At 55.0% G+C, this 23,159-nt stretch overlaps 1 protein-coding gene and 1 non-coding gene across 2 annotated transcripts in view; one reads left to right on the top strand and one right to left on the bottom strand.

Annotated features, from left to right (window-relative positions):
• Positions 1–5,235: 5,235 nt before the first annotated feature.
• LOC114231621 (U8 small nucleolar RNA) lies at positions 5,236–5,371 on the bottom strand. The gene has a single exon (XR_003617605.2). It is a non-coding gene; the product is annotated as a U8 small nucleolar RNA (small nucleolar RNA).
• Positions 5,372–22,446: 17,075 nt separating this feature from the next.
• The window catches only part of TVP23A (trans-golgi network vesicle protein 23 homolog A), a 29,854-nt gene continuing 29,141 nt past the window's right edge, over positions 22,447–23,159 (top strand). Inside the window, exons 1-2 of the mRNA XM_008141758.3 lie at positions 22,447–22,455; positions 22,740–22,819. Of these exons, the coding sequence (XP_008139980.1) occupies positions 22,447–22,455; positions 22,740–22,819 (89 nt within the window). The remainder of the gene's footprint in view (positions 22,456–22,739; positions 22,820–23,159) is intronic.

Below are 23,159 nucleotides of genomic sequence, written 5' to 3'. Positions count from 1 at the left end.
CCTTCCTTCCTTCCTTCCTTCCTTCCTTCCTTCCTTCCTTCCTTCCTTCCTTCCTTCCTTCCTTCCTTCTTTTTTTGCCGTCCATTCCTGTATAAGTTACGCTGATAAAATATGTTCACACAGAGGAAAAAAATGGGTAAAGAGGCCCACCTGTCTTATGTACCTGCTCAGGCTTCTGCCCCAGTCTCCCTCTTGCTCTATGTGGAAAGCGGAATGATGGAAAATAAATAAAGACGCCCCATGATATGTTCAAATCCTAACCCCCAGTACCTATGAATTTGACCTTATTTGGAAATAGGACTTTTGTAGATGTAATGAAGGATCGTGAGCTCAGCCTAGACTTAGAGTGGGCCCTAAATCCAAGGACTAGTACCCTATGAGAGAAAGGACAGGAAGATCTGAAACACAGAGACACAGAGAAGAAGGCCATATAAAGATGGAGGTAGAGACTGGAGCTATGGTGCCACAAGCCAAGGAATTCCAAGGGTTTCGGCAGACATCAGAACTGGAGGAGGCAGGGAAACACTTTTTCCTAGAACCATCACAGGAGGCATGGCCTTGCCGACTCCTTGGTTTTGGACTTCTGACCTCCAGAGAGAATACATTTCTGCTGTTATTACAGAATTTGCTATGGCAGCGCTGGAAGCTAAAGATAGAGCTAGAATCAAGTTTGTGGGACCGTGAGCAATTCACACTATTTTTTGATACATTAGTTCCCACCTCCACGAGATGGAAAGGGAGACAAGAATATTCCCTCCCAGGGTTGCTGGACTCTAGCATGCCATTGGATACCTCAGAGGGCTTGTTGAACCCCAGATTGCTGGTCTCCAACCCCAAACTTTCCGGATCAGTAGGTCTGGATGGGGCCTGAGAACCTGCATTTTAAACAAGTTTCTAGGTGATACTCATGCTGTGGGTCCTAGAACACACGTCGAGACTCGCGGCTACAGAGGATCCAAGAGCGGGGCCCATTAGGAAAATGTCAACCCCAGAAAAACGAAGAAGAGCTAAGAGAAGAAAAAGAGGGCACAAGCAGGAAAGCCAGTGGGTTGTGCTTTGGTAGGAGGTTTACGAGAGAATTTAGAAGAGTGGTTTTCCATCAGGGATGACTTTGCTCCCCCGAGGATATTGGCAATGTCTGGAGATATTTTTTGGTTAATAAAACTGGAGAATGTGGCACTACTGGTATCTAGTGGGTGGAGGCCACGGATGCTAAACATCCTTCGGGGCACAGGACAGCCCATGACCAAGGAGTATCTGGCTCTGAATGTCGGTGGTGCCAAGACTGAGAAACAGACTCAGGGCAATGGTTCTCACCCGCATGCATATAAGACCCACCTGGGGAGTTTTTAAAAGGTCTGATTCCCAGGACGTACCTCCACCCATTAATCAAACTCTCAGGAGTTGGGATCCAGGCACCTGGTGACTCCAATGAGCAGCCAAGGTGAGACCCACTGATTGAGAGTTGAAAGGGGAACGTATCCCCACAAAAATCTTGCAGGAACCTTGCTGAAAGCAGCTTTTAGCTCCGTGGGCCTGGCCTGAGGTTCTGCATTTCCCATAGGGGATGCCTGGCATGAGTGCCTTGGAGGTCATCCCTCAGAGCTGGGCTGTGGGCGGCCCTGAGCTCCAACTGAGGCTGGAGAAAAGTTTCTAACTCCTTTCTCTGACTTTTGAGATGCAAAGATTTCCACCCAAAACGGTCTCCTCCAGGACCTGAGTTGTCTATTTGAAATGCAAACATTCAAGGAGAGAGAAGGAGAAGGGCCTAACCTTGGCACCGGCTTCAACGTGCACACCGCCTCCAGTCATTACGATAGCAGAAGTTGTTTCTCCTCCAGACAAGCGTCATTTAGCAAACCCAAGTGACCTAGTCACATGGACAAACCCCCTTCCAATCCCTCAGTGCCTTTCCCTCAGCAGAACCCAGCCTTGCATCGCAGGGAAGTTGCGTCCAGTTCACCTGGCCCTCTGGCTGATGGCAATAGCATCACTGAATAAAACCCGGCCTCAGCACTTTATTAACTAGTTCCTCGTTTGTTGATTATCAATGGAGGGAGCCAGAGGAATAACTACCTCAAGCTCAGTCTCATCCACCTTCCCATCTCCTGTCTGGATCCCCATTGGCCAATGGAAGCCGAGGTCTTGGGAGCTAATCTTTTGATTGGTCCATGCGGGCCAGCCCCCTGTGCAGAGAGCAGGTGGGGAGGGGTGCAAAGGGCACTCTCTGCTTCCTCCGGGGTCTCCCCCTTGCAGTCTGACAACATCCTGCTATCGCTTTACCTCGGCACAGCCCGGGAAAGGCCTCCCTTCTGAAGAACGTGCTCCCAGGAACTGATCCCCCACTCCCACTCAGCCATGTCTCAGGCACACTGACATCCGGGCTCTCCAGGTGCCTTCTGAAGTCAGGAGGAAGGTGCACCATCCGTGCCTCTCTGGCCTGGCATGCTACGCCTTTGAAGCTCTTGTGTCCGGCCCAGGCCCAAATCCCAGCCAAGACAAGTAGCCGTCCAGTCCAGGCCCCAGCTTTCGGTTTCAGGCTGAGTGTGGGAGCTTGAGGCCAAGCTTAGACCAAGGACTAGAAATGTTTCCTGATTCCACAACCTGAGGAAATCCCCGAAAACTCCCAGCAGGTGGTTGGGTGCTCCAGACTTGGGGGTGTGGCTTCTCTCTTGGCACATCCCCAGCCTGAGGCCACCCAGCCTCCCTGGCTTTCCTACCTCCTTCCTGGGGCTTGGAAACAAGAAGAAGGGGTCCGTGGGAGAGGAGGTGGAAGTTGTTAATGAACAATGATCTGCCACTCCTCATCGTGTGGAGAACATTTTAAATCCAAAAAGAAAAACAAAACTGTGCCATTAGAAGGCAGGCAGGGTGCCCCTGGAGGGAGGGGCCTGAGGAGGGCCAGGAGGGCTGGGAGCCGCCTGGGTCTTGATCTGGGGGCGGGTTACACGGGACGGCTCAGTGTGTGAAAACGCATGGAGTTGTAGTTTGCACTTTTCTGTATGCAATGTTGTGCTCCCATTCATTATTTTTTTAAATTTACTAAGGCTCTGGAGAACAGTCTGGCAGTTCCTCAAAAGGTACAAAAGTTTGGAATAAATGGTGGTGGAAGGAGACTTGACTAGGGTGGTGGGCACACAGTACAATATACAGATGATGTATTATAGAACTGTACACCTGAAACCTACATCATGTTATTAACCAATGTCACCCCAATAAAGTCAATAAAAATACATAAGCAAATTTGAAGAAGAAAAAGACACAAAGAGTTACCATCTGACCCAGCGATTACATTGCTAAGTATTTACTGAAGAACAATGAATTTCCATGGCAGCGTATTCATAACAGCCCAAAGTGGACACAACCCAAATGTCCGTCAATGGGTGAACGGATAAATCAGGTGTGGTCTATCCATGCAGTGGAGTGTCATTTGGCGATAAAAAGGAACAAGTGCTGACATGCTACGCCATGGACGAACCTTGAACACATACGTACGTGGTGAGAGAAGCCTGACACAAAGGCCCACGTGGTGTGTAATTGCTTTTATATGAAATGTCCCGAGTGGCACATCCATGGAGACAGAGTGGACCGGTGGGTGCCTGAGGCCGGGGGAGGGGGAAGTGAGGAATCTCAGGAATAACGAAGAAGGGGTGCAGGGTATCCTGGGCTAATGGAATGTCCTAAAATTGATGGTGGTGCTGGTAGGACAACTCTGTTTATACACTAAAAGCCACTGAATTGTCCCCTTTAAATGGATGGATTGTGCGGTGTAGGAATTACATCTCAATAAAGCTGCTATAAAAAGGATACCCGACATCAGAATGAACACCAGCGCGGACCAGGTGACCCCAGCCATCGGGCAAGAACGGGTGGTCTGTTGGCTTCTCAGGCCCAGGAACACTTGGGAGTGCAAATGGGGTTGAGAATCCTGAATGCCGGGAAAGCAGCAAATTGGGCCCAATCCATGGGCCCTCTAGAAAGGGAACCTGAGATAAGCATGTGGGTGGAAACAGTTTATTTGGGAAGGGACTACAGGAAGAAAAGGAAGAAGGAAGCCAAACAGGAGATGAGTAACTGAGACTCAGTCCCAACTTAGGGCAAGGGAGCCGGCATATTTATCCTACACCCCAGTGTTGCTTGCGAAGCCTCACTGCTTCCCCCCCGCCCCCCCTGCCAACCACCTCCCCTCCGTCTCCCTCCCCCCCCCCCCCCCCCCCCGTCCCCATCCCCACATGGGCTGAGAGCCATGGGCGAGGAGTGGCTGGTATCTGCAGTGAGACGCTGGGCCTGTGCTAGGCTTGTATGTGCCGAGGGGTGTGGGAGGGCAGCCCTCAGCCGCGGGGAACCCTGGGTAAGCCCTGTCCTGCAGGCCTCCGTTTCCCTTTCTAGAAAGTACACAGAGAAGGTGATGAGGGCAGCGTTCTCCACCTTGGGATGCTGTGCCCCTCGGGGGACACTGGCCATCTCTGCAGACGTTTTTCCTTGTCACAACCGAGTGTGGGTGCTCCTGGCGTCTAGTGGGTAGAGGCCAGGGATGCTGGTGAACATTCCGCAACACACAGAACAGAACCCCGCGGCCGTGTTATCCGGCCCGTGTCCCAGGGCCGGTGGAGAAACCTGGGCTGGGGGAGCTAAGGGTGAGCTCCAGCTTGAACGTGCGGAGCCCTGAGTCACCCAGAGAAGCTGACCTCACGCTAGTCAGCAATGACCGTCCCCTCAGCCGTCCCGGGGCCCTGGGCTCCCAGCTGTAGACCTTTTCTGCCCGCCTACCCCCACGACACCAGAGACCCCCCAGTGGGCAATGAGGACAGAAGCGAGGACCATCGCTGGGGCCTGCAGCTGGTCCTGGAGGCCCCCACTCCTCAATCTGAGCCCCGACTTTGAGGCAAGTGCAGGCTTCGGGTCACACACGCCTGGGCTCAAGCCCCAACTCTGCCTCTTAGCAACCGGACGGTAGCCGTGTTGCTCAGCCCCTGGCCGTGGGAGAACAGCACAGCTGTAAGGCAGCTCTCAGGTTCCGGAGAGTCTGCCCTGGGGCTTTTGATGGGGACTCATGGAAACCTCGTGGTTTTTTTTTTTTGTGGCTAGCATCTTAATCCTGAAGATCCCTCTCTCCATCTGGCAGTCCCGAGAACCTCTCAACATGGCCGGGTTCTGCTCCCCTGGAGCCTGGGTGACTGCCTGTCTCTTTAAGAGGTGGCCCCAGACTTGGGTCATGGAGCCAACATTTTTTTTTTTTTTTTTTTGCAATCAGGGTGTCGCAAGTCCTAATTAAGCAGAGATGTTAATCACGAATCATGCGATCTCCAATCATCATGTTCCAATCTGCCCTCCAAAAAAAGGAACAGGTAAGGATTATCCTACCTGAGGGTAGGAGCCAACCTTTTGAACTCAAACCACCCCAGTGTAAGCTGGCAGTGGATGCATACCCACCTGGCCTCTTCTACGTGAGGCAGTGCACAGGCCATTCAGAACAAAGGAAGTGACTCCCCGGAGAAACCCAGGCCCGCTCTCTGGCTTGGCTTTCCCATCTTCTCTCATGGCCTCCACCTCGTGATCCAAAACGGCTGCTCCAGCTCCTGTCATCACAATTGCGTTCCACCAGAGGGAAAGGCATAACCCCAAAGCAGCACAGCTGACCTCTGCTAACTGGGTCACATGACCTCACTAACTGCAGGGGAGGCCGTGAAAGCTGGTGTTTAGCTGATGGGGGCATGAGCCAACTAAAAATTCTCTCTCAATGTAAGAAGATACTGGGGTTAGCGAGTCGTTTCTGCTGCATCTCACAGAAGAACAGAGACCATTTTACTTTTATTTGTGTGGCTGGATGAACACTCAGACCAGGTGGTGTGAGTAGAAGCCCCCAAACCCCAGCAGGGGAGTGGGCTGGAGGCAGGCGCAGGGCCTTTGGGGACCCTGTCAGTGCTTTTCTTGTGTCACCAACGTGCATCTACGTTGTACACAACCAGAGCAGGTGCTGGGTGTGAGGAGCGGGAGGAGGGGAAAAGCCTGGTTGTTTCTAGCTGACACGACTGCCAGCTACTCGTGTGCCTTTATTCGCTCCGCCTGCTTACTACTATGTGTACTACTATGTGTACTACTATAATGCCAGGCCGGGTGGAGGGTTCTGAGAAGGAAACAAACCCAATCTGACCCCGAAAGACTCTCACAATGAATCTGCAGCGCCCACAAGCCACCTGGGAAAGTCCTTCTGTTAAAATCATGCCTGCTGGGAGGTTGACAGGGGAAATGCCTGGCCTGATGCCTGGACCCCGCCCCACCTCCACACAGCCCAGCTGTGGCCCCGCCCCTTTTCTGACACGCCAGGCCTGGGGCAGGCACCCCTGAGTCTCTCCTGGAGGCAGTGGTAACCCCTTCCTCTAAAGTGGCCAGGACTAAGGGTGTGGCTGACAGAGTGGAATATCACGCAGGTGGCTTGGGGAACACCTAGGGTGACAGACTCCTCGTCTGCTGGGACAGCCCTGGTTTTAGGACCACAAGTCCTGAAGCCAGGAACCCACTCAGTCTGGTTAAACTGGGATTCTGGGTCACCCTGGAACTCGGACCCCTGTCTTGTTCCCTTACTCCCACCTCCCCCCAAACCAGTGCTTCTCAAGCCTGGCTGCACATTGGCATCACCTGGAAGAACCATTGAAAATGCTGCTGGGGTCCCACCTCGGCCCACTTCACTCAGAGCCTCAGGGGTGGGCCCCGGTTTTGTGAAAAAATCTGCAGGGGATTCTAACACGCAGCCAGGTTGAGAGCTCCTGGCTGGAGAGCGCAGCCGTGCCAAAGCCAGCTGGGGACGGTTTTTGTCTTCTATTTCTGTTGTTGTTGTTGTTGATCCTCATCGAGGATATTTTCCCATCGATCGTTCAGAGTGGGAGAGAGAGGGAAAGACAGAGAGAAACATCCCTGTGAGAGAAACACATCGATTGGTTGCCTCCCGCATGCAACCTGACCAGGGCCGGGGCCGGGGAGGAACCTGCAACCGAGGTACGTGCCCTGGACCAGAATCGAACCTGGGACCCTTTGGTCCGCAGGCCGATGCTCTACCCACTGAGCCAAACTGGCTAGGGCGGTATTTTGTCTTCTGGATGAGGTGGGAGCTGAGCAGGAGTGAGCAAGGACCACTGGACTGGGGTTCATTTGGGTTCACTGATCAGTTATGTAGAGAGGGCCTATCATGGATCCGGCACTGTCCTGGTCTGGAGATAGGGGTGGGGGGAAGGGGATAGTGAGGACCTCTTTCATTCTGGTGGGGGACACAGCAGATGCCACCTGGATACTTCCAGGGGAAGACGCTCAATCGAGCGATGTGCAGAGCAACAGGAATTCATTCTCCAATGGTTCTGGAGGTCAGGGCTCCAAAACCAAGGGGTCAAATGGGCTGGTTCCTCTGGGGCTCTGAGACAGAATCTGTCCCATGCCTGTCCTGACTTTCGGGGGCCACCATCAGTCCTTGACATTCCTTGGCTTGCAGAAGCGTCATTCCAACCTCAGCCTCTGTCTGCACACGGCGTTCTCCCGTGTCCTGGCATGGCCTCCCTCCCTCCCTCTGTGTCCTCTCCTTATAAGGACACCAGTCGCTAGATCCTGAATTACATCTGCAAAAAAACTTTATTCCAAATGAGGCCCCATTCTCAGGTTCCAGGGGTAAGATGTGGACACAGCTTTTCTGGGGCTACAATCAACCCCCTACAGACAGGGTGGGCAGGGAAGGACTTGAAGACGAGACTTGATGTGAATCTTTCCAGAAGCCAACTCCAAGGATGTGCGGAGACTGCAGAAGGTGATCAGGGCAGAAATAGAATGTTGGGGACCAGCTATAATGATAAGAAATCGTAATCGTGCTCTGTTAACCGTGACTGTTTTGTTCTGATTAAAGAAAGCACATTCTAACCTGGCTGGGAGTTGCACAAGGGACCTGGGAGCTCCCCAAGAAATGAGGCCCATCCTCCCCATCCGGGAGCTGCCTATTCTCATGGAACGTTAACAAGCTTGTTGCAGAAGCCAGAGCTGCCCGCCCTTTGAAGACCCCCACCCTTTGCATACCCACAGGCCTTTGCAAATCTCCAGCCTGCATTACTTGTAAACTGCCCATTTGGCATACCCTTTTGCCTATTTCCCCATGTAATCTTTGTCCTTTTCCCCAATATAAGCAGCTGGCTTATGACGGGGGTGGGGCACAGAGCAGATTTTGTGGGTGACCTGCTGCTCTCCCATCCTGATGGCAGTATGGGAATAAACATTCATCTATGATTCAACCCTGTCTCTGCTTAATTGGCTCAAGCAGTGACAGGCAGCCCGGACAGACCCCTTGGTTGTCTAGTTACATAATTTCTGTTGGGAGACAGGGAATGGGGGGGGGGGGAGCAAATTTGGGGTGTGTTATTGAGCAGATGACCACTGTGGGCAACTGGGGCTCAGTCCCACCGGGGACCTCTGGAAGTTTCCATAGAGCAGGAGCCTTGGAGCTACCCACCCCCTGGGGGACGAGGGTGCTAAGCAGTCAGACACCAACTGCTGCTAGTCATTGTGGGAGGAGCTCCCGGGGCTTTCCCACCCCCTGCTGGGCTGGCAGGTTCTGGAGGACAGAGCAAGTTCCCTGCAGAGAGTGGAGTGTGTTTGCGGGCCTGGGAACCGGGAGTGCTGAGAGGTCCGGGTGGGACCCAGCTGCAGCTGCCCCAGGAAGTACCGCTTGAGCTGCCATCTGAAGGAGATGGGTACAGAAGAGCCAGCGACATGTGCCCAGCATGCCGGGCATGTGGAGACAGCAGGGCCAAGTCCCCGAGGCAGGAGCAAGCGCACGTGCTCCAAGAACAGCAAGGATGGCGGCGTGGCGGCAGTGGGTGGGGTGGGGCCATGGCGGGAGGATGGGGGAAGTCTCTGCGGGCGCAGAGCTGGGGTTGGGTGTGGGACAATGAGGCCTTTGGAGAGTTGCAAGCAGGAGTGGACCGGATCTGGTCACTGTTTGGTCTGGAGGAAGCCTGCAGGGAGGGAGGCCAGGCAAAGCGGAGAAGCCGTGTGTGAAGCGCCTGGCTCCGTCTCTACCAGCTGCATGCCTCACCCTTCCCTCCCCTTCCCTGGCCTTCACTTCCCATTTGAAGAGTGAGGCCAACAAGCCTGGCCTGTTTCAGAAAGGTGCTGGTGACTGCTGAGATCACGTGAGCAAGAATCCCCCCTTGCTCAGGTGCGGGCCCCCTGGCAGTGGCCGGAGCAGAGGGAGGGGTCTTGGAGCCCCCCAAGCAGAAGTGGCCTTGCCTGGACCAATCCAGTCAGAGTGGGCCCTCCCCTGTGTGGCTGATTTTTGCCCAAAGTGAACTCAGCTAAAATTATGCATGACGAATGCCACGTCCTGGAGGCGTGAAGAACAAGCTAGTCTGAGAAATGAAGACTGAGTCTTCGGGCGCCTCGGCACGTCCTAAGAGCCCTGGGTGGCTGGTCGTCCTGTTCGGGGCTCTGAGGGGCAGGATCGGCAGCTGACATTCTCTGTAACTGGCAACACGGCGCTGACTCAGCACTCGCATCTGAACGTGGAGAACGTTGAACTGAATTCTCAGAGAGCTGTGTAACGGTCAGTTTCCCCCACAGCACCCAAATGGTCATGTTGCAGTTAATGCCCCAACTCCCAATATGCCCAGACCGTCCTGTTTGGCTACCAGGAGGTCCAGCCCTGTCCATGGTCCTCCCCAACTACATCCAAGAACCTCAAGGGTAGCTACAGGTCCCCGGTAATGCTGGGTACCCATCTCCCCAGGGTTTGCCCTGTGTTGGGTACTGTGCAAAGCATTTTGTATGAGGAAGGCTGGTCATCGTTCTCATTTTAGAGCGGAGGAAATGGAACCCCAGAGACATTAATTCACCTCGTGGAAGATGCTGATGGAAACCATCTCTTCCATCCTTTATAAAAATAGGATTATAGTCAAGCACACAACTAGACTACATTTCCCAGCCTCCCTTGCACTTGGGTGTGGTCATGTGCCCAAGTTCTCTCCAGTGGCACCTCTGCCTTTTCTGGGTCCCTTGAGAGAGTTGGGCCTACCTCCTCTGTATTCCTTTCCTCCACCACTTTCTGGGGATGGAAGACAACAGGGTCTTGGGGTACAGCGGACCCCCCTGATAGAAAGAGCCTGGGCTCTTCCCCGTGGAGAACTGCCCTGCCAGCTTGAACACTAACCGGGGGCTGTTAAGTGCTGTTCTGTTAAGGCCTGGAAAATATAAAGCCTGCATGCTACCGCCGCCAACCCAGGCGTTTCAACGCTCAGTGCCGGAGCCGGAGCGGGCTGTCAGGCTCCAGGAGTCGTGTCAGCTCCTACTTGCTGCGGTGCATGGTCGTGGGGATGGTCCTACAGCACTGGGCCCCAGCACTTCCAGCTGCGGTTCATTCTGTCAGTGCTGCTGGCCTCAGCCACGCTCCGCTGCTGGTGAGTCTGGAGTTAGGGGTTCCGAACTGCTGTCTCCCCCACACCCCCCCCTGCCCCGGCTCTGCAGAGGGAGGAGCCAGGACCATTTCACCTGCCCCCGTCGGGGGAGCTGGACAGGTCACCTGGCCGTGCTGCTTAGCAAGCTGGGACTTCCAGCTCAAGGCCTGGTGCTCTCGGGGGACGAGGCTGCCATCCGCCACCAGGCCGCCCGTTCCCTCTGGGGCACATCTGTGTGCTCTCCCAGACAGCAGCGCTGCCCTCTCCACGGTATGCTCCCGTCCCAGGAGGTGCCCCACCGCCACGCTGCCTGGGCCCCCAGATCCTGCAACAAGCACTGCGTGCCAGGAGACCGGAGCCACCTCCCCCGACCCCAGGCCGCCAGCTGAGTCAGATTCCGCACCAGAGGATCCCATTTCCGCCCTGTTATCCTCAGTCCTGGTGCCCTTTCCCGCGTACAGATGCCGCGTTTCACGAGTTGCGTTTGAACATCCCTGAGCATCCACAGGGCGGGGTTTCAGAGCCAGGGCACCCGTGTCTCCCAGGGCTCCTCGGCCCCTCTGTAAGTGAGGCCCACGGGTGTGAGGTCTCTGCACACCTCCACCTGCCCACAGTCCTGAGTGCCAGCCGGGTCAGGGTACACGTGGGTTGGGGTGAGTGGGTATGGTCACCCCAGTCCCCGGCAGCTCCAGTTCCAGTCTGTACATAGAGAAAGGAAGGCACCAAGAGGCCAGGGACTCATTTAGGGTCAAACCTCACCAAGCAAGTGGGTGGCAGGTGTGGGGTGAAGGCTCTGCCTTCAGTGCATCCAATGGATGGTGGGTAGCATCCTGCAGACCCCTTTCCCACCTTCATGCCCAGAGCCCTCTACCCCCTCAACAGCACCACCTGTGCCTCCACGATGAGGACAGCCCTCATGCCTGGCCTGTTGCCCAGAGCCAGAAGCACCGGGAATTCCTGTCCCTGGCGGGGACAGCCCTTGACCAGGGGCTGATGGTGAGGACGTATGACACCCCCACTCCCTCACCCGAGTAGAGACTCTGAGTGAGCCAGGGTGACCTTCCGCTTGGGGCTGCACCGTGCCCTCCCCGACCCCAATTCGCAGGTCGAAGTCCTAACCCCTCACCTCTCAGAACGCAACTGTATTTGGAAATAAGTCGTGGCCAATGTAACTAGTTACGATGAGGTAACGCTGGAGGAGGGTGGGCACGGCTGGTGTCCTCATGGGAGGGGAGGTGTGGGAGGCACTAGGGAGATGCCATGGGGAGGGGGGAGTGATGCTGCCACAGCTCCAGGCACCACCAGCGGCTGCGGGAGAGGCGGAGCAGCTCCTTCCCCGCTGCCCTCGGAGAAACCACGGCGCTGTCAGCACCTTGGCCTGGACTTCCAGGCTCCAGGACTAGGAGACAAACCATTTCTGACGTTTAACGCCTTCCATTTGTGCTGCTTTGTTTCGGCGGCACCGGGACGCTAATGCAGCTTCTGTGGGGCTTTACCCAATAGCCCGTGGCTGCGTGGCCTCTCTCCGTCCTGGCACACCTCCCCACACCCCACACCCCGGGGTGCTGCCTAGTACCTCCCGCTCACCTGAGTCATTGCCACAGGTGCCATCTGCTCCTGGGAAATGCCGCCTAAGACCGCGGGGCCTAAGGAGCGATGGCACTTTACCAGGGCAGATGGAGAATGTAAATGAGGGAGCTGGGTACCGGGGAGAGTGGACGGAAGGGGCCAGCCCGCTCAGCTCCTGCCATGGCGGCTGCAGACTCAATGTTGCCTGAGCTTCCAGTTTCTTAAGAGAAACCAAAAATGTGAATTTTTTAAAAATAGCGACATCTGGCTTTTAAGTATTGGCAATTAACTCCATTTGTTTGTTCGTTCTTTTAAGCTATTGCTCAGCTCCAACTCAAACATGTCTAGAGGTCAGGCCTCGGGTCAAGAGCTTGGCAGGGAGCGCACACCCGCCTTGTGTGGCAAGAAGAGCTCTGAGCCAGAGGCCCGAGACGGACTCAGGGGTCTCCCACCTGCTGGCCGGACACACACACAGACATGCACACACACACACCACTCCCTGAGCCTCAGGCACTTGTCTGTAACATAGGTACCATCTTGTGTAGCTTGCTTACTCCTGGGCTGGTCATGAGGGCAGATTGACGTAATTTCTTTTGCAAACACCACGTGCAAGCAGTGCTCTGAGCATGTGGTCAACTACTAAGTCTTGGGCTCCTCCCCCTCCCCCCCGCCCCACGCCCTTAGAAGGAGCCACCATAATCATCCCAGCTTCACACACAGAACTGAGGATGAGGGCTCACTGACTTGCCCAGGCCTCCAGCTCAGGAACCAGGTTCAGATCCAGGCAAGCTTCCTGCAGGTCAGTGCTCTCAGCCAGGGCACGTGGCTGCCCCTCGGGATGCATTAACATACTTTACCAATGGAGTCCTCTCTCTCCGCCCCCCGCCCCCGCCACCTCTCATAAATGGGGAGGAAGGAATGGGTGAGCGGCCCTGTCTCTTGGCCGGCAGCTGCTGCTCCAGGAGGAACTAGCGTTAGCTGATGTGGTTGGACAGGCTTCCTCACTGTCTGGACAGGGGCCAGTGTGAGGCCAAACTACCAGCCACCCTTTCTCCTCAGTCGAGCATTTCCCGTAAGTGGTGGCTCCCTGCCTGCTGGCTGGTCCGCAGCCAGGAGAGGCCTGGGGCTTGCACGCCGCCGGGCCCGGGCCGCCTGGCCCCCCCTGCCTGCCCATCCCCATCTGGGTCTGTGCTGTGTGTGTGTCTTAGAAAAGCCTGGATCCAGACCGAGCCCCAGGTGGGTGTCCAGGCCTCTGTCTCCCTGACCTGAAGAGTCCTCACTGCACGATGGGCAGAGCTTCGCTGCCCGCACACCTCAGAGCTGGTCATCTCGTCATTCAGTGGCTCCCAGGCACCTGTCCAACGCCGCTGGGAGCCCAGCGCGGAGCTAGGTGGGCGGAAGGGGCACCTGCTCTTATGAAGATAGTACCCTAGTGAGGGAGTGGGGAGAAGCAAGATTGCTACACTAATAAGAAAACAAGAGAATTATAGATCATGGAAAGTTTGAGAAAGAGGACAAAATACGGCTAGATCCCAGACCCCAGAGAGGGACTGAGTGATGGGCTGGGATGTGAGCTGGGGGTCAGGGAAGGGAGACCTCAGATTTTCAGTCCTAAGAAAATCTGGAGGGGAGGGGCATTCCTGGGGGGGAGAGGGGAAAGCAGAGGTTCCACAGCCCTGGGGCAGGGAGGGGTTGGGAGTTTCTGGAACTCTGACAGTCTGGCCTGGTGAGTGGGAAGGTGTGGGGTGGGACAGGTTGGCAGGTCCCAGCGAGCAGGGCCCAGTGGGGGCACGGTGGTGGGGGCCACCTTCCCTGGTCGGGGACTACCCAACAGGGCCTCCGGCTCCTAGGGGTGAGACCAGCGCTCTGATCTCCCCACAATGACCTGTCAGCGGGACCCGCCCAGCTCCTGCCACTCCAGGCGAGGCCAGAGCTGCAAGACGAACAGGAACCATGCCCACCCTTCGAGCTTCCAGAGAAGGCCCTGCTGTGGGCATGGCTTTCCTGCCCCTTGTCCCAGCCCCTGAGCGACACGGAGCTTTCTCTGGCCTGTTTGCCGACTCCTCTCTGGCCTGGCCGGGTGGCAGGTTGCTTGGGAGGCAGGCGGGACACAGCAAAGCTGGGCCGGTATTGCCCCTCTCTGGGGATGCCAGCTGGCCTAGCGGAGGCCTCCCACGGCGGGCAAGGGCAGTCTGGAAGGGGAGCAAGCTTCCAGCACAGATGGGCAGCATCGCGGGCCTGCAGGAGAGGAGGCCCCCAAGGGTGGGAGCCGGGAGAGGCCGCACGGAGGGGACAGCGGTGGCAGCTGCGGAAAGACCGAGCACGTCTGTCAGTGCCAGCACCTGACACAGACCAGCCCATCCATCCCCACGCAACCCCCCGGCAGGGCTCGTGTCCTTAGACCACCACCCGAAGGGAAACGGAGCCAGGGCTCCAAGACGCGCAGACATCCTGCTCTATGTGGGACACACTTATCCTGAAAAATACATCAATCGTTTATCTCCGGCTCATATGTATCTGCTGTCCTATCTTTCTTGTTTTTTAAAAATTATTTTTATTTTTATTTTTTTCAATTTCTTTATTGATTAAGGTGTTACATATGTGTCTTTATCCCCCCCCGCCCCCCCACTCATGCCCTCACCCTGCTGTCCTATCTTTCATGTGGCAGCCCTATGACTCCAGGCCAGGGTACATCCAGGCCCATGAAGCCTGGGGCTCCCCATCCCCCCCCCCCCACCCCCACTCCGGTGTGTGGGCAGCTGCCCCTGCCTCTCTCACCCTCCATCTCCTGCAGAATTGTGCCTCTGCCATAGTGTTCCTTCCACCTGACCCGGCCTCTGGCCTTCTCCTCACTGGCACCCAAGGCAGGGGGCCCAGGAAGGCAGCGCAGGTTGCCAAGAGAAGAAGGTGGGGTCCTCCCGTGGGCTGTCCTCAGGGCCCCCGTTCACCTTGCTGGGGACAGATGGTACATGGAGTGAGCCCTGGATTCTACCCCGATGGACCTCAGCTATGCCCGGGCCTCCACCTACCCATCTGTGAGGTGGGGAGAGAGTCACTGCCCTGCCCACCCAGGCTGGCTGGGGTCCTCACCCACTCACCCACCGATTCTGTGCTGGATACACTGGTCCAGGCACAGGGGTGCAGCCCTCAGTGAGGTACTGCCCGCTGAGGGCCAGGGTTCTAGTTGTAGGTGAGTAAAAACAACCAAGTGAAAAAAGAAGTCACGTGAGCTTTTAGAAACAAGCACTCAATGCCTCAAACAACGCTGAGCTGTGCAGTCGGGAGCCACAAGTCCCTGTGGGCCCTGGACATGCGGTGAGCTGTCCGTGTAAGCACACATGGCTGGAAGACCTCATAGAAAAATATAATATAAAATGCCCTTTTCGGAATTTTTAAATTGCTTACATGTGAAAATGATCATGTTTTGGATGCACTGGGTTAAAGAAAATTATGATTATAATCAATTTCTCCTGTTCCTTTTTACTTTTCTAGCGGTGGTTCCTAGGCGATTTAAAATGACACATGTGGTTCAAATTACATTTCTATTACTAGAGTGCCTGGTGGGAATCAAAAGGAAAACAACGTTGCTCTGAGCCTCAACATTTAAAAAAAATTTTGTGCTCAAATTTAAACAGTATAATAAAGCCCCACATACTCATCCCAATACAAAATTCTCAGCGTGCGCAGCCTCTTTCTTGGCATTAATACATTCCCTACTTCCCTCTCCTGTATGATTTTGAAGCAAACTCTAACATCATGTCACCTGAATTTTTTGGCATGTGGCTCTAAAAATGGATTCTTAAAAAAACAAAGCCATAAGCTATTCAACTCCCGGGAGGAACCCAACACAAAACCTTGCACAGGAATGTTCACAGCAGCATTATTCATAGTAGCCAAAAGGTAGAAGCAACCCAAATGCTCATCAATGAATCAAGAGATAAACAAGATGGGCTAGACCCGTACGATGAATATTGCTCTGCAATAAGAAGGAGTGAAGTACCAATGCATGCTACAACATGGATGCACCTTGCACACACCGTGCCCAGTAAACGTAGCCAGATGCAAAAAGCCACACATGATCCGATTCCACTTACATAAAACGTCCCAAACAAGCAAACCCATAGAGACAGAAAGCAGACTAGCGGTTGCCAGGGCCTGTTCTAATTGCTAATTAGTACAGTTTCTTTTTTTAGGGTGAAGAAGCATTTCTGGAATTAGATAGTGCTGATGGCTGCCCAACTTTGTGAATGTACTAAAAGCCACTGTATGTGACACTTTAAAAGGGTAAATTTTATTATATGAGAAATGACATTAAGTCCTCAACGCCTTTGATAGGTTCTTGACAACTGTGACTTTAAGTGAAACCACATATCATGAAAGCAATTTTCCCCTAGGTTAATTGATAGAAAAAAGAGTTACGTTCCTATGGTAAATTTCTAGTCACAAAAACATCACCAATCTTCTAAATAAAGACCCAACACGGCCCTGGACAGTTTGCTCAATGGTTAGAGCCTTGGCCTGTGGACCAAAGGGTCTTGGGTTCAATTCCCGTTCAAGGGCACGTGTCTGGGTTGCGGGTTTGATCCTGGGCCCTGGTCAGGACGCATTTGGGAGGCAACCAGTCAATGTGTCTCTCTCATGTTGATGTTTCTCTCTCTCTCTTCTCCTCCCTCCCTTTCACTCTCTCTAAAAATCAATGGAAAAAATATCCTGGGGTGAAGATTAACAAAAAAATAAAAAGACCTAAAACACTTCTAATATTAAACTTTGAAATCAGTGTGAGCTAAACATAAACTTACAAACGATTAATATAAACAAGTAAGGAAGGTCATGATTTTCCAACATGCTTATTCCACTTCAGGGCTATGTATGGGGGCGGGGGAGGGGCAGAATCTACCGCAGCAGCTCAGGGCCCCGTGAGGGACCCACCCTGGACAGGATGCCCGTCCACCGCAGGGCCACTCAGACACCCACAGGGGCTCAGCCTGGGGCAATGTGGACATGCCGTTCACCTCAGGTGCACGTCTTCGGGATGTGGGGGAAACCAGAGTCCCCCGAGAAAACCCACACAGGCATGGGGAGAACACGCCAACTCCACACAGATAGTGGCCTGGGCTGGGGATCCATTTTTTCTCCCTCATCAACGTTATAACAAAACGACGCTGCACGAAACAATGCTTTTTGAGGACCTGCTGTATATATCAATTTTTAAAAGCCACAATATCATGATCATGTCTTAAAAATGAATAATAGTCCTCAGTGTTACCCAACACCTCATCGGGGCTTATTCCCTGATTCCCTCATATTTTTACTTTCCCGTCTGTTCAAATCACATCGGAACCAGGCCCACACGTGGCGTGTGATAAATCTCTTTAAACCAGAAGGTTCCTCTCCCCAACCGTTTTCTTGCACCATGTTTAGGGGAGGACCTGGGCCCTTTGCATCTTGCCACAGGCTGCGTTCTGTTGCAGCCCTGGGGTGGGGGACCCCACATTCTCAGCCTGCAGGGAACCCCACCGCACCCCCAGGGGCAGCTGGCTAGATGGCAGACGACTTACCAAAGAAATGGCATATCCAGGTTGGGCCTGGGACGAGCCGGCGCAGGGGAAGGGGAAGGGGAAAGGGAAGGGGAAGGGCTGGGCCTTACCTGCTAACTGTTTGCAGAATGGATGGTGGTGGTTGTCAGACCAGGAGTCCCCAACACACAAGACCCTTCCCAGGCCCGTACCTTCCCAGGCCCCGTACCTCGCAGGGCCCACCCATCCTGCCAGAGCCCTCCCTGGTGCAGTGCGGGAGGTGGGGCGGAAACCTGAGTCTCTGTCCTCCATCAGGTGCTTCGACCTTCCCCCGCCCATCAGGTGGACGCCTAACTCCCCTCAGGCCCATAAGGCTTTGCGGGGCAGGCTCTGCCATGCACTCTGCTATGGTAGGCAGGCCAGATGCGATGATTCTGAAAGGCATCCAGGCCCTTCCCTCCTCAGAGCCTTTGCACCTGCTGTTCCCTCTGAATCAAAGCTCAGCTCCTCCACGTCATACACTCATTTTCCACGGGGCTGAAAAAGTAGAGGCTCAGAGCAGCTCTTCCTGACCTCCTCCCTAAGTCCCACCCACCACTGCCTCTACACCTCTGCTCTCTCTACTCTGAGTTCCTGAAAGACCTTTCAGTCTTTCCTAACTCTCTCTCTCTTTCTTTGCCAGGTTTGGCAATTCTTATTCTCTCTTAACTAGAATTTCATCCCACTGAGGGTGGGACTCTGTGCTTCGACTCCAGCACACAGTAGGTGGGTGAGTGGGTGAGCAAAGGCCCCCCGAGTGGGCAGGGCAGTGATTCTCTCCCCATCTCACAGGTACAGCTGAGGTCCATCTGGGTAGAATCCAGGGCTCACCCCATGTACCACCTGCCCCCCGGCAAGGTGACTGGTGATACCAAACAAGTTTGGCTGCCTGCCACTCTAAAGCCAATAATCAAGAGACAAGGGCTGGTGGAAGGAAAGTAAGTTTATTAAAGAGCCAGCGGCTTGAGAAGTGACTCAGGTCACCGACCATCTTAACATCACAGCACAGGCAGGTGTTTTTGTAAGGAGGGAGACAGAACGAAATAAAAACTAGAGGAATCAAAAGAGTTCTCCATTGAGGGATTACAGGCCAGCCAACATAGTCTGTCCTTCTGACAACTGGTTGAAGGTCAGCAAATCACCCTGAGCTAAAATGTCTGAAGGTCAGAGTCTGCTTCTTCTTTAAAAAAATACATTTTTTTGTTGATTTTTTCTTTTTTTTGAGAGAAAGAGAGGGAGAGAGAGAGAAATAGAAACATCAAGAACAGAGAAACATTGATCAGCTGCCTCCTGCACACCCCCTACTGGGGATCGAGCCCACAACCCAGGAATGTGCCCTGACCAGGAATCAAACAGGATGCATGGGATGATGCTCAACCACTAAGCCACACTGGCCAGGGCAGTTTGCTTCTTTTGAAGGTAGTTCCTAGAATCCTTAAGCAAACAGGCTATTTATCTGCAATCACATATTAGTTAACAGTCACCATTTACAGAAATAATGTTAAAAGACTGGTGGGCTGAGTTACTTGGGGATCCTGAGGGGAGCCCACGGGAGGGCCACACCTTCTTCCCTTGGCAATCTGCTCTGCCTTCCTGGGTGCCCGCGTGGCGAGAGACAGGACTGGTCAGGCGGAAGGAACAGGGGGACGTGAACTCAGCTTTTGCAGGAGGCGGAGAGTGAGAGAGGCAGGGGCAGCTGCCCAGACACCAGGGTGGGGGCCCCAGGCCTGGAGTCACAGGGCTGCCGGATGAAAGACAGGACAACAGGTAAATGTGAATTGGAGCCAATTGATGATTTTTTAGTATAAGTGTGTCCCAAATATTTCATGGGACATACTTACACTAAAAATTATGGTTGTTTATCTGAAGTTCCATTTCTCTGGGCTCCCCTAGTTTTATTTACTCGATCCGGCAACCGTATCGGTGGAGGGGGGATGGCAGGGCCTTTGCCAGGTGCCAGGTGGGCAGATCTGAGGGACTAGCGGGATCTTAGGGAGTGCCACCCCCGGGGAGCGCGAGGCTGAGGATGTGGAGAGGCTGCTGGCCCGGGAATGACAGGCCTGGGGTGCCACACCCAGCCGGCCTGAGGGGAGAATGGGTGTAGCTCAGGGCCTTTTCCAGCGCCAGGTCTGATCACACACACGTCCTGCTCTCACTATTGAACTCTGTGCCAAGTGCCCCTTTCCCACAGGATAAAGAGCAGAACATCTGTGTGGCCTGGACCCAGGCATGGTCCAGCCATGCCCACACCTCCTGCCTCCCCAGCCAGGGTCCGGGCTGCAGGACTCAGCCACATCAGTTCACACCCAAGCTCCTGCCTCCTGGTCCAGGGCGTCTGAGGTCCCATCTCGGGGGAAGGGCTGGGTATGACTCCCTGTCCCAGATGTGTTTGTCCCGGGTACAAGCAGTGTGGGGCCCATGGTCGGTGCTCAGGAAACAGCCCACTGAGCTGGATGTGCAGCGCCCATTCCTCTATGAAGACAGATGCCCTTCAGTGGGAGTGACTCCGGCATGAGGCTCACCCACTGTGTTCTGCAAGGCCCATGGGGGTTCCTAGGACCCCAGGCCTCTCTGCTGATGACCACAAGTCTCTGTCACCAAGGCCACTGTTCTCTGAGCCCCTACTTGGAGGAGGCATTTTACACGTGTTTTCTCTAGTCGAGGCAAAACCCCTGCTGGGTGGGGGTAGATACGGCCCCATTTTACAGATGTGGAGACTGGGGTCAGAGAGGTGAAATCTCCTCCTCAAGGCCACCCAACCAGGGAGTGGTGAAGCCACTTTCCCAGCCAGGCCTGCTCAACTACAGATGTTGCCCTTCAAGGGCCATCCAGAGGCCAGTGGCTGCCTAAGCCTGGAGCCCCTCCCCTGAGTGATTCTGGCTCCAGGGCCAGGGATCAGAGATGAGCTGCCCCTCACAGCTCTGCTCCCCAACCCCCTTCTGGGCCAAGACGAGCAGAGGGTGGCTTGTGTCAGGATCCCAGTGGCCATATTCAGTGGTACCAGTGTGAGGAGAGGTCGGTATTTCCTAAAAGCCTCTGATCCCAAGAATTCCCCGGGGCCCTATGAAAAGCAGATTCCCAGGCCTGGTCCTGTTGATTCTGAAGCTTGGAGTGAGGCCCAATCCACTGCAGCTGGTTTCAGAGTCAATGACGAATTCCCTGGAGAACCTCGGGCTCTCGGCCCACACCCCCAAATCCCGCAGAGACCCCCAGGGCCATCCTGGTGTGTGGGCAGGGAGGGTGCTTTCTCCTGGGAGGGGATACTGGGCCTCCCAGGTCTGGCCCCGCCATCTGCATCCTCAGCCTGTGCCCCCAGGTGGACAGGTTGGGGGTTGGAGAGAACGGCATGACCCATTGCCTGTGGGGTGACCTCCACGTGCTGGGAGCTGTGGCTGTTTCTTGAGGCACCCCTAACCCGATGGCTGACAATGACAGTTGGTCCCCAAAGGGGGCTTCCAAGGGGGTTTTCCTGCCTCTTCACCCCGTTGGGGACTCTCTGACCCCCAACTTAACAGATACCAACAGCTGGTGGTTCTCAGGGTAGGAGAAAAAGCCCCTAAATGTTCGGCAACGGCTTCTCACCTCCACCTGCCCCCGCAGCTCCTCCCAGGCAGCTGGGGCCCAGCTTCTCAGTATGACACTCCTCTGTGCCTGGAACCAGCTTTGGGTTAGAAGAGCCAACAGCCTTTCTAGGAGACCAGGCTTTGGCGGCCTAATCATTACAGTGGGAAGGGTGGTCCGGAGGCCAGCGGCATCAGCATCACCAGAGACCTTGTTAGAGCTGCAGCACCCAGGCCCCACCCAGACCCCCTGCCCCCTAAAGATGACATTCTAGCCCCACATACCCTCCCCCGACACATACCCGCGGGCCTTTTGTGGGGCAGTTGAGGGAATGAAGGGGAACCTACCCAGAGATCAGAACTTAGGCAGCTCTGCTTCCTCCTCTCCTCCTGGGCACATCCCCGGCCATCACTAGGGGGGCAGCAGAGGTTGAGGGTGTCAGACGCTTGTACCGGCAGCCCTTCTCTGGGTCACCAGGGATGGGGGACAGGGGCCTATTGCCTGTGGCAGGAGGGCAAAGGGCAGGACTAGGGTGTTGGCATCTGGACTCTCAGCTGGGCCAGGAAAGACTTTCAGGTGGCAAGCCTTCTTTCCTGGGAGATGCCTGGGAAGGCCCTCACACCCAGAAACACTGCTATTACAGCCAGTAATAGTTACTTGGTGCTCAGTGTGTGTCTGCACGGATGCATGCAGCTGTCACTGTGGTCAGCAGTGATTCCCAAGCTGTGGCTGCAGCAGAGTCTGCTGTAAAAGGCAGATTCCAGGACCCCACTCCCGGCTTCCGAATCTCCAGGGCCAGGCCTGGGAATCTGCTTTTACTAAGGAGCCTGGGAAATTCTTGGGATCAGAGACTTTTGGGAAACACTGACTTCTCCAAACTCTGAGTGGGGCTGCCCAACACTGACATTCATTCACTCATTCACTCATTCACTCGCTCATTGGAAACTTACGGAACATCCACCTCATTCATTGATCCAGCCCCTGTGTTCCTCCCAGGATCACTGTTCAAGGTCCCCAAGTCCCTCTCTGAGTCCAAATCCTTCCCTCCCTGCCACCGCTGTGTATGCGCCCCATCTCTCCACTCCCCAGTGAGTACCCTGGCCAGGGGCCCCCCAGGCCCCGCCCCATCCCGCGCGGGGAGCCCACCTCCCAGCCTGCGACTGCGCTCTGGGCCCGCGCGCCCCGCCCCCACAGGAGACCTGCGCGGAGGCGGCCCGCGGCCGCAGGCTGTGACCCCACCAGGTCTGCTGCCAGTGGCCTGAGGGGCAGCCCAGCTTTTCCGCGGCGAGAGGCGGCGCAGGAGCCTGGGGCTGGGCTCCAGGTGGGCTCCAGGGAGGATGAAGCAGGTAGGGCCGCGGGGATGCTGGGCGTGGAAGGATGATGGTGAGGATGGGAGGAGCCTGCGGGAGCGCAGAGGAAACAAGGAGGAGGAGGAGGAGGAGGGATACGCGAGGCGGCGGCCTGGGCCGGGCTGGACCCCAGATGGGCATGAGGGTGGAACCGGCCTTGAGTCGCAGCCGAAAGGGAGGGGCCCGGTCTGCAGGAAGGATGAGGGTGGGCTCTGCACCACGGGCGGGTCTGTCACTCGCCTTTGGTGTCCCCCCCACTCCCACCTCCACCCCCATCCCAGGCCCTGGTGGACGACACTGAGGATGTGTCCTTGGACTTTGGCAACGAAGAGGAGTTGGCCTTTCGGAAAGCCAAGATCAGGTATGTTTGGACTGGCTTTGGGCAAGCATCCCCTCAAAGCTGCAAATTCATTCCATGTTCATTCATTCATTCACTCACTCATTCATTCACTCACTCATTCATTCATTCAGAATGTATTGAGCACCATCCTAGTGTGTGCCAGGCATGGGTTAGAGAACACCCTGGACAGATATAAGTTCCTGCCCTCCTGGCAGGAGGCTGGAGAGGTGGACAGGGCTTGGAGCCTGCAGTCTGGGGTGGGGGAAGACCTAACATTGAACAGGCAAACAAAGATATTTGGGAGGAAGTCAGCAGTGTGACTGAAGAAAGAGAAAGTAACTGGGCAAGACCACTTGCCTTA

Source organism: Eptesicus fuscus, chromosome 4 (genome assembly GCF_027574615.1).
Source record: "Eptesicus fuscus isolate TK198812 chromosome 4, DD_ASM_mEF_20220401, whole genome shotgun sequence".
Taxonomy (NCBI): domain Eukaryota; kingdom Metazoa; phylum Chordata; class Mammalia; order Chiroptera; family Vespertilionidae; genus Eptesicus; species Eptesicus fuscus.
This window is presented reverse-complemented; position numbering and strand designations above follow the sequence as displayed.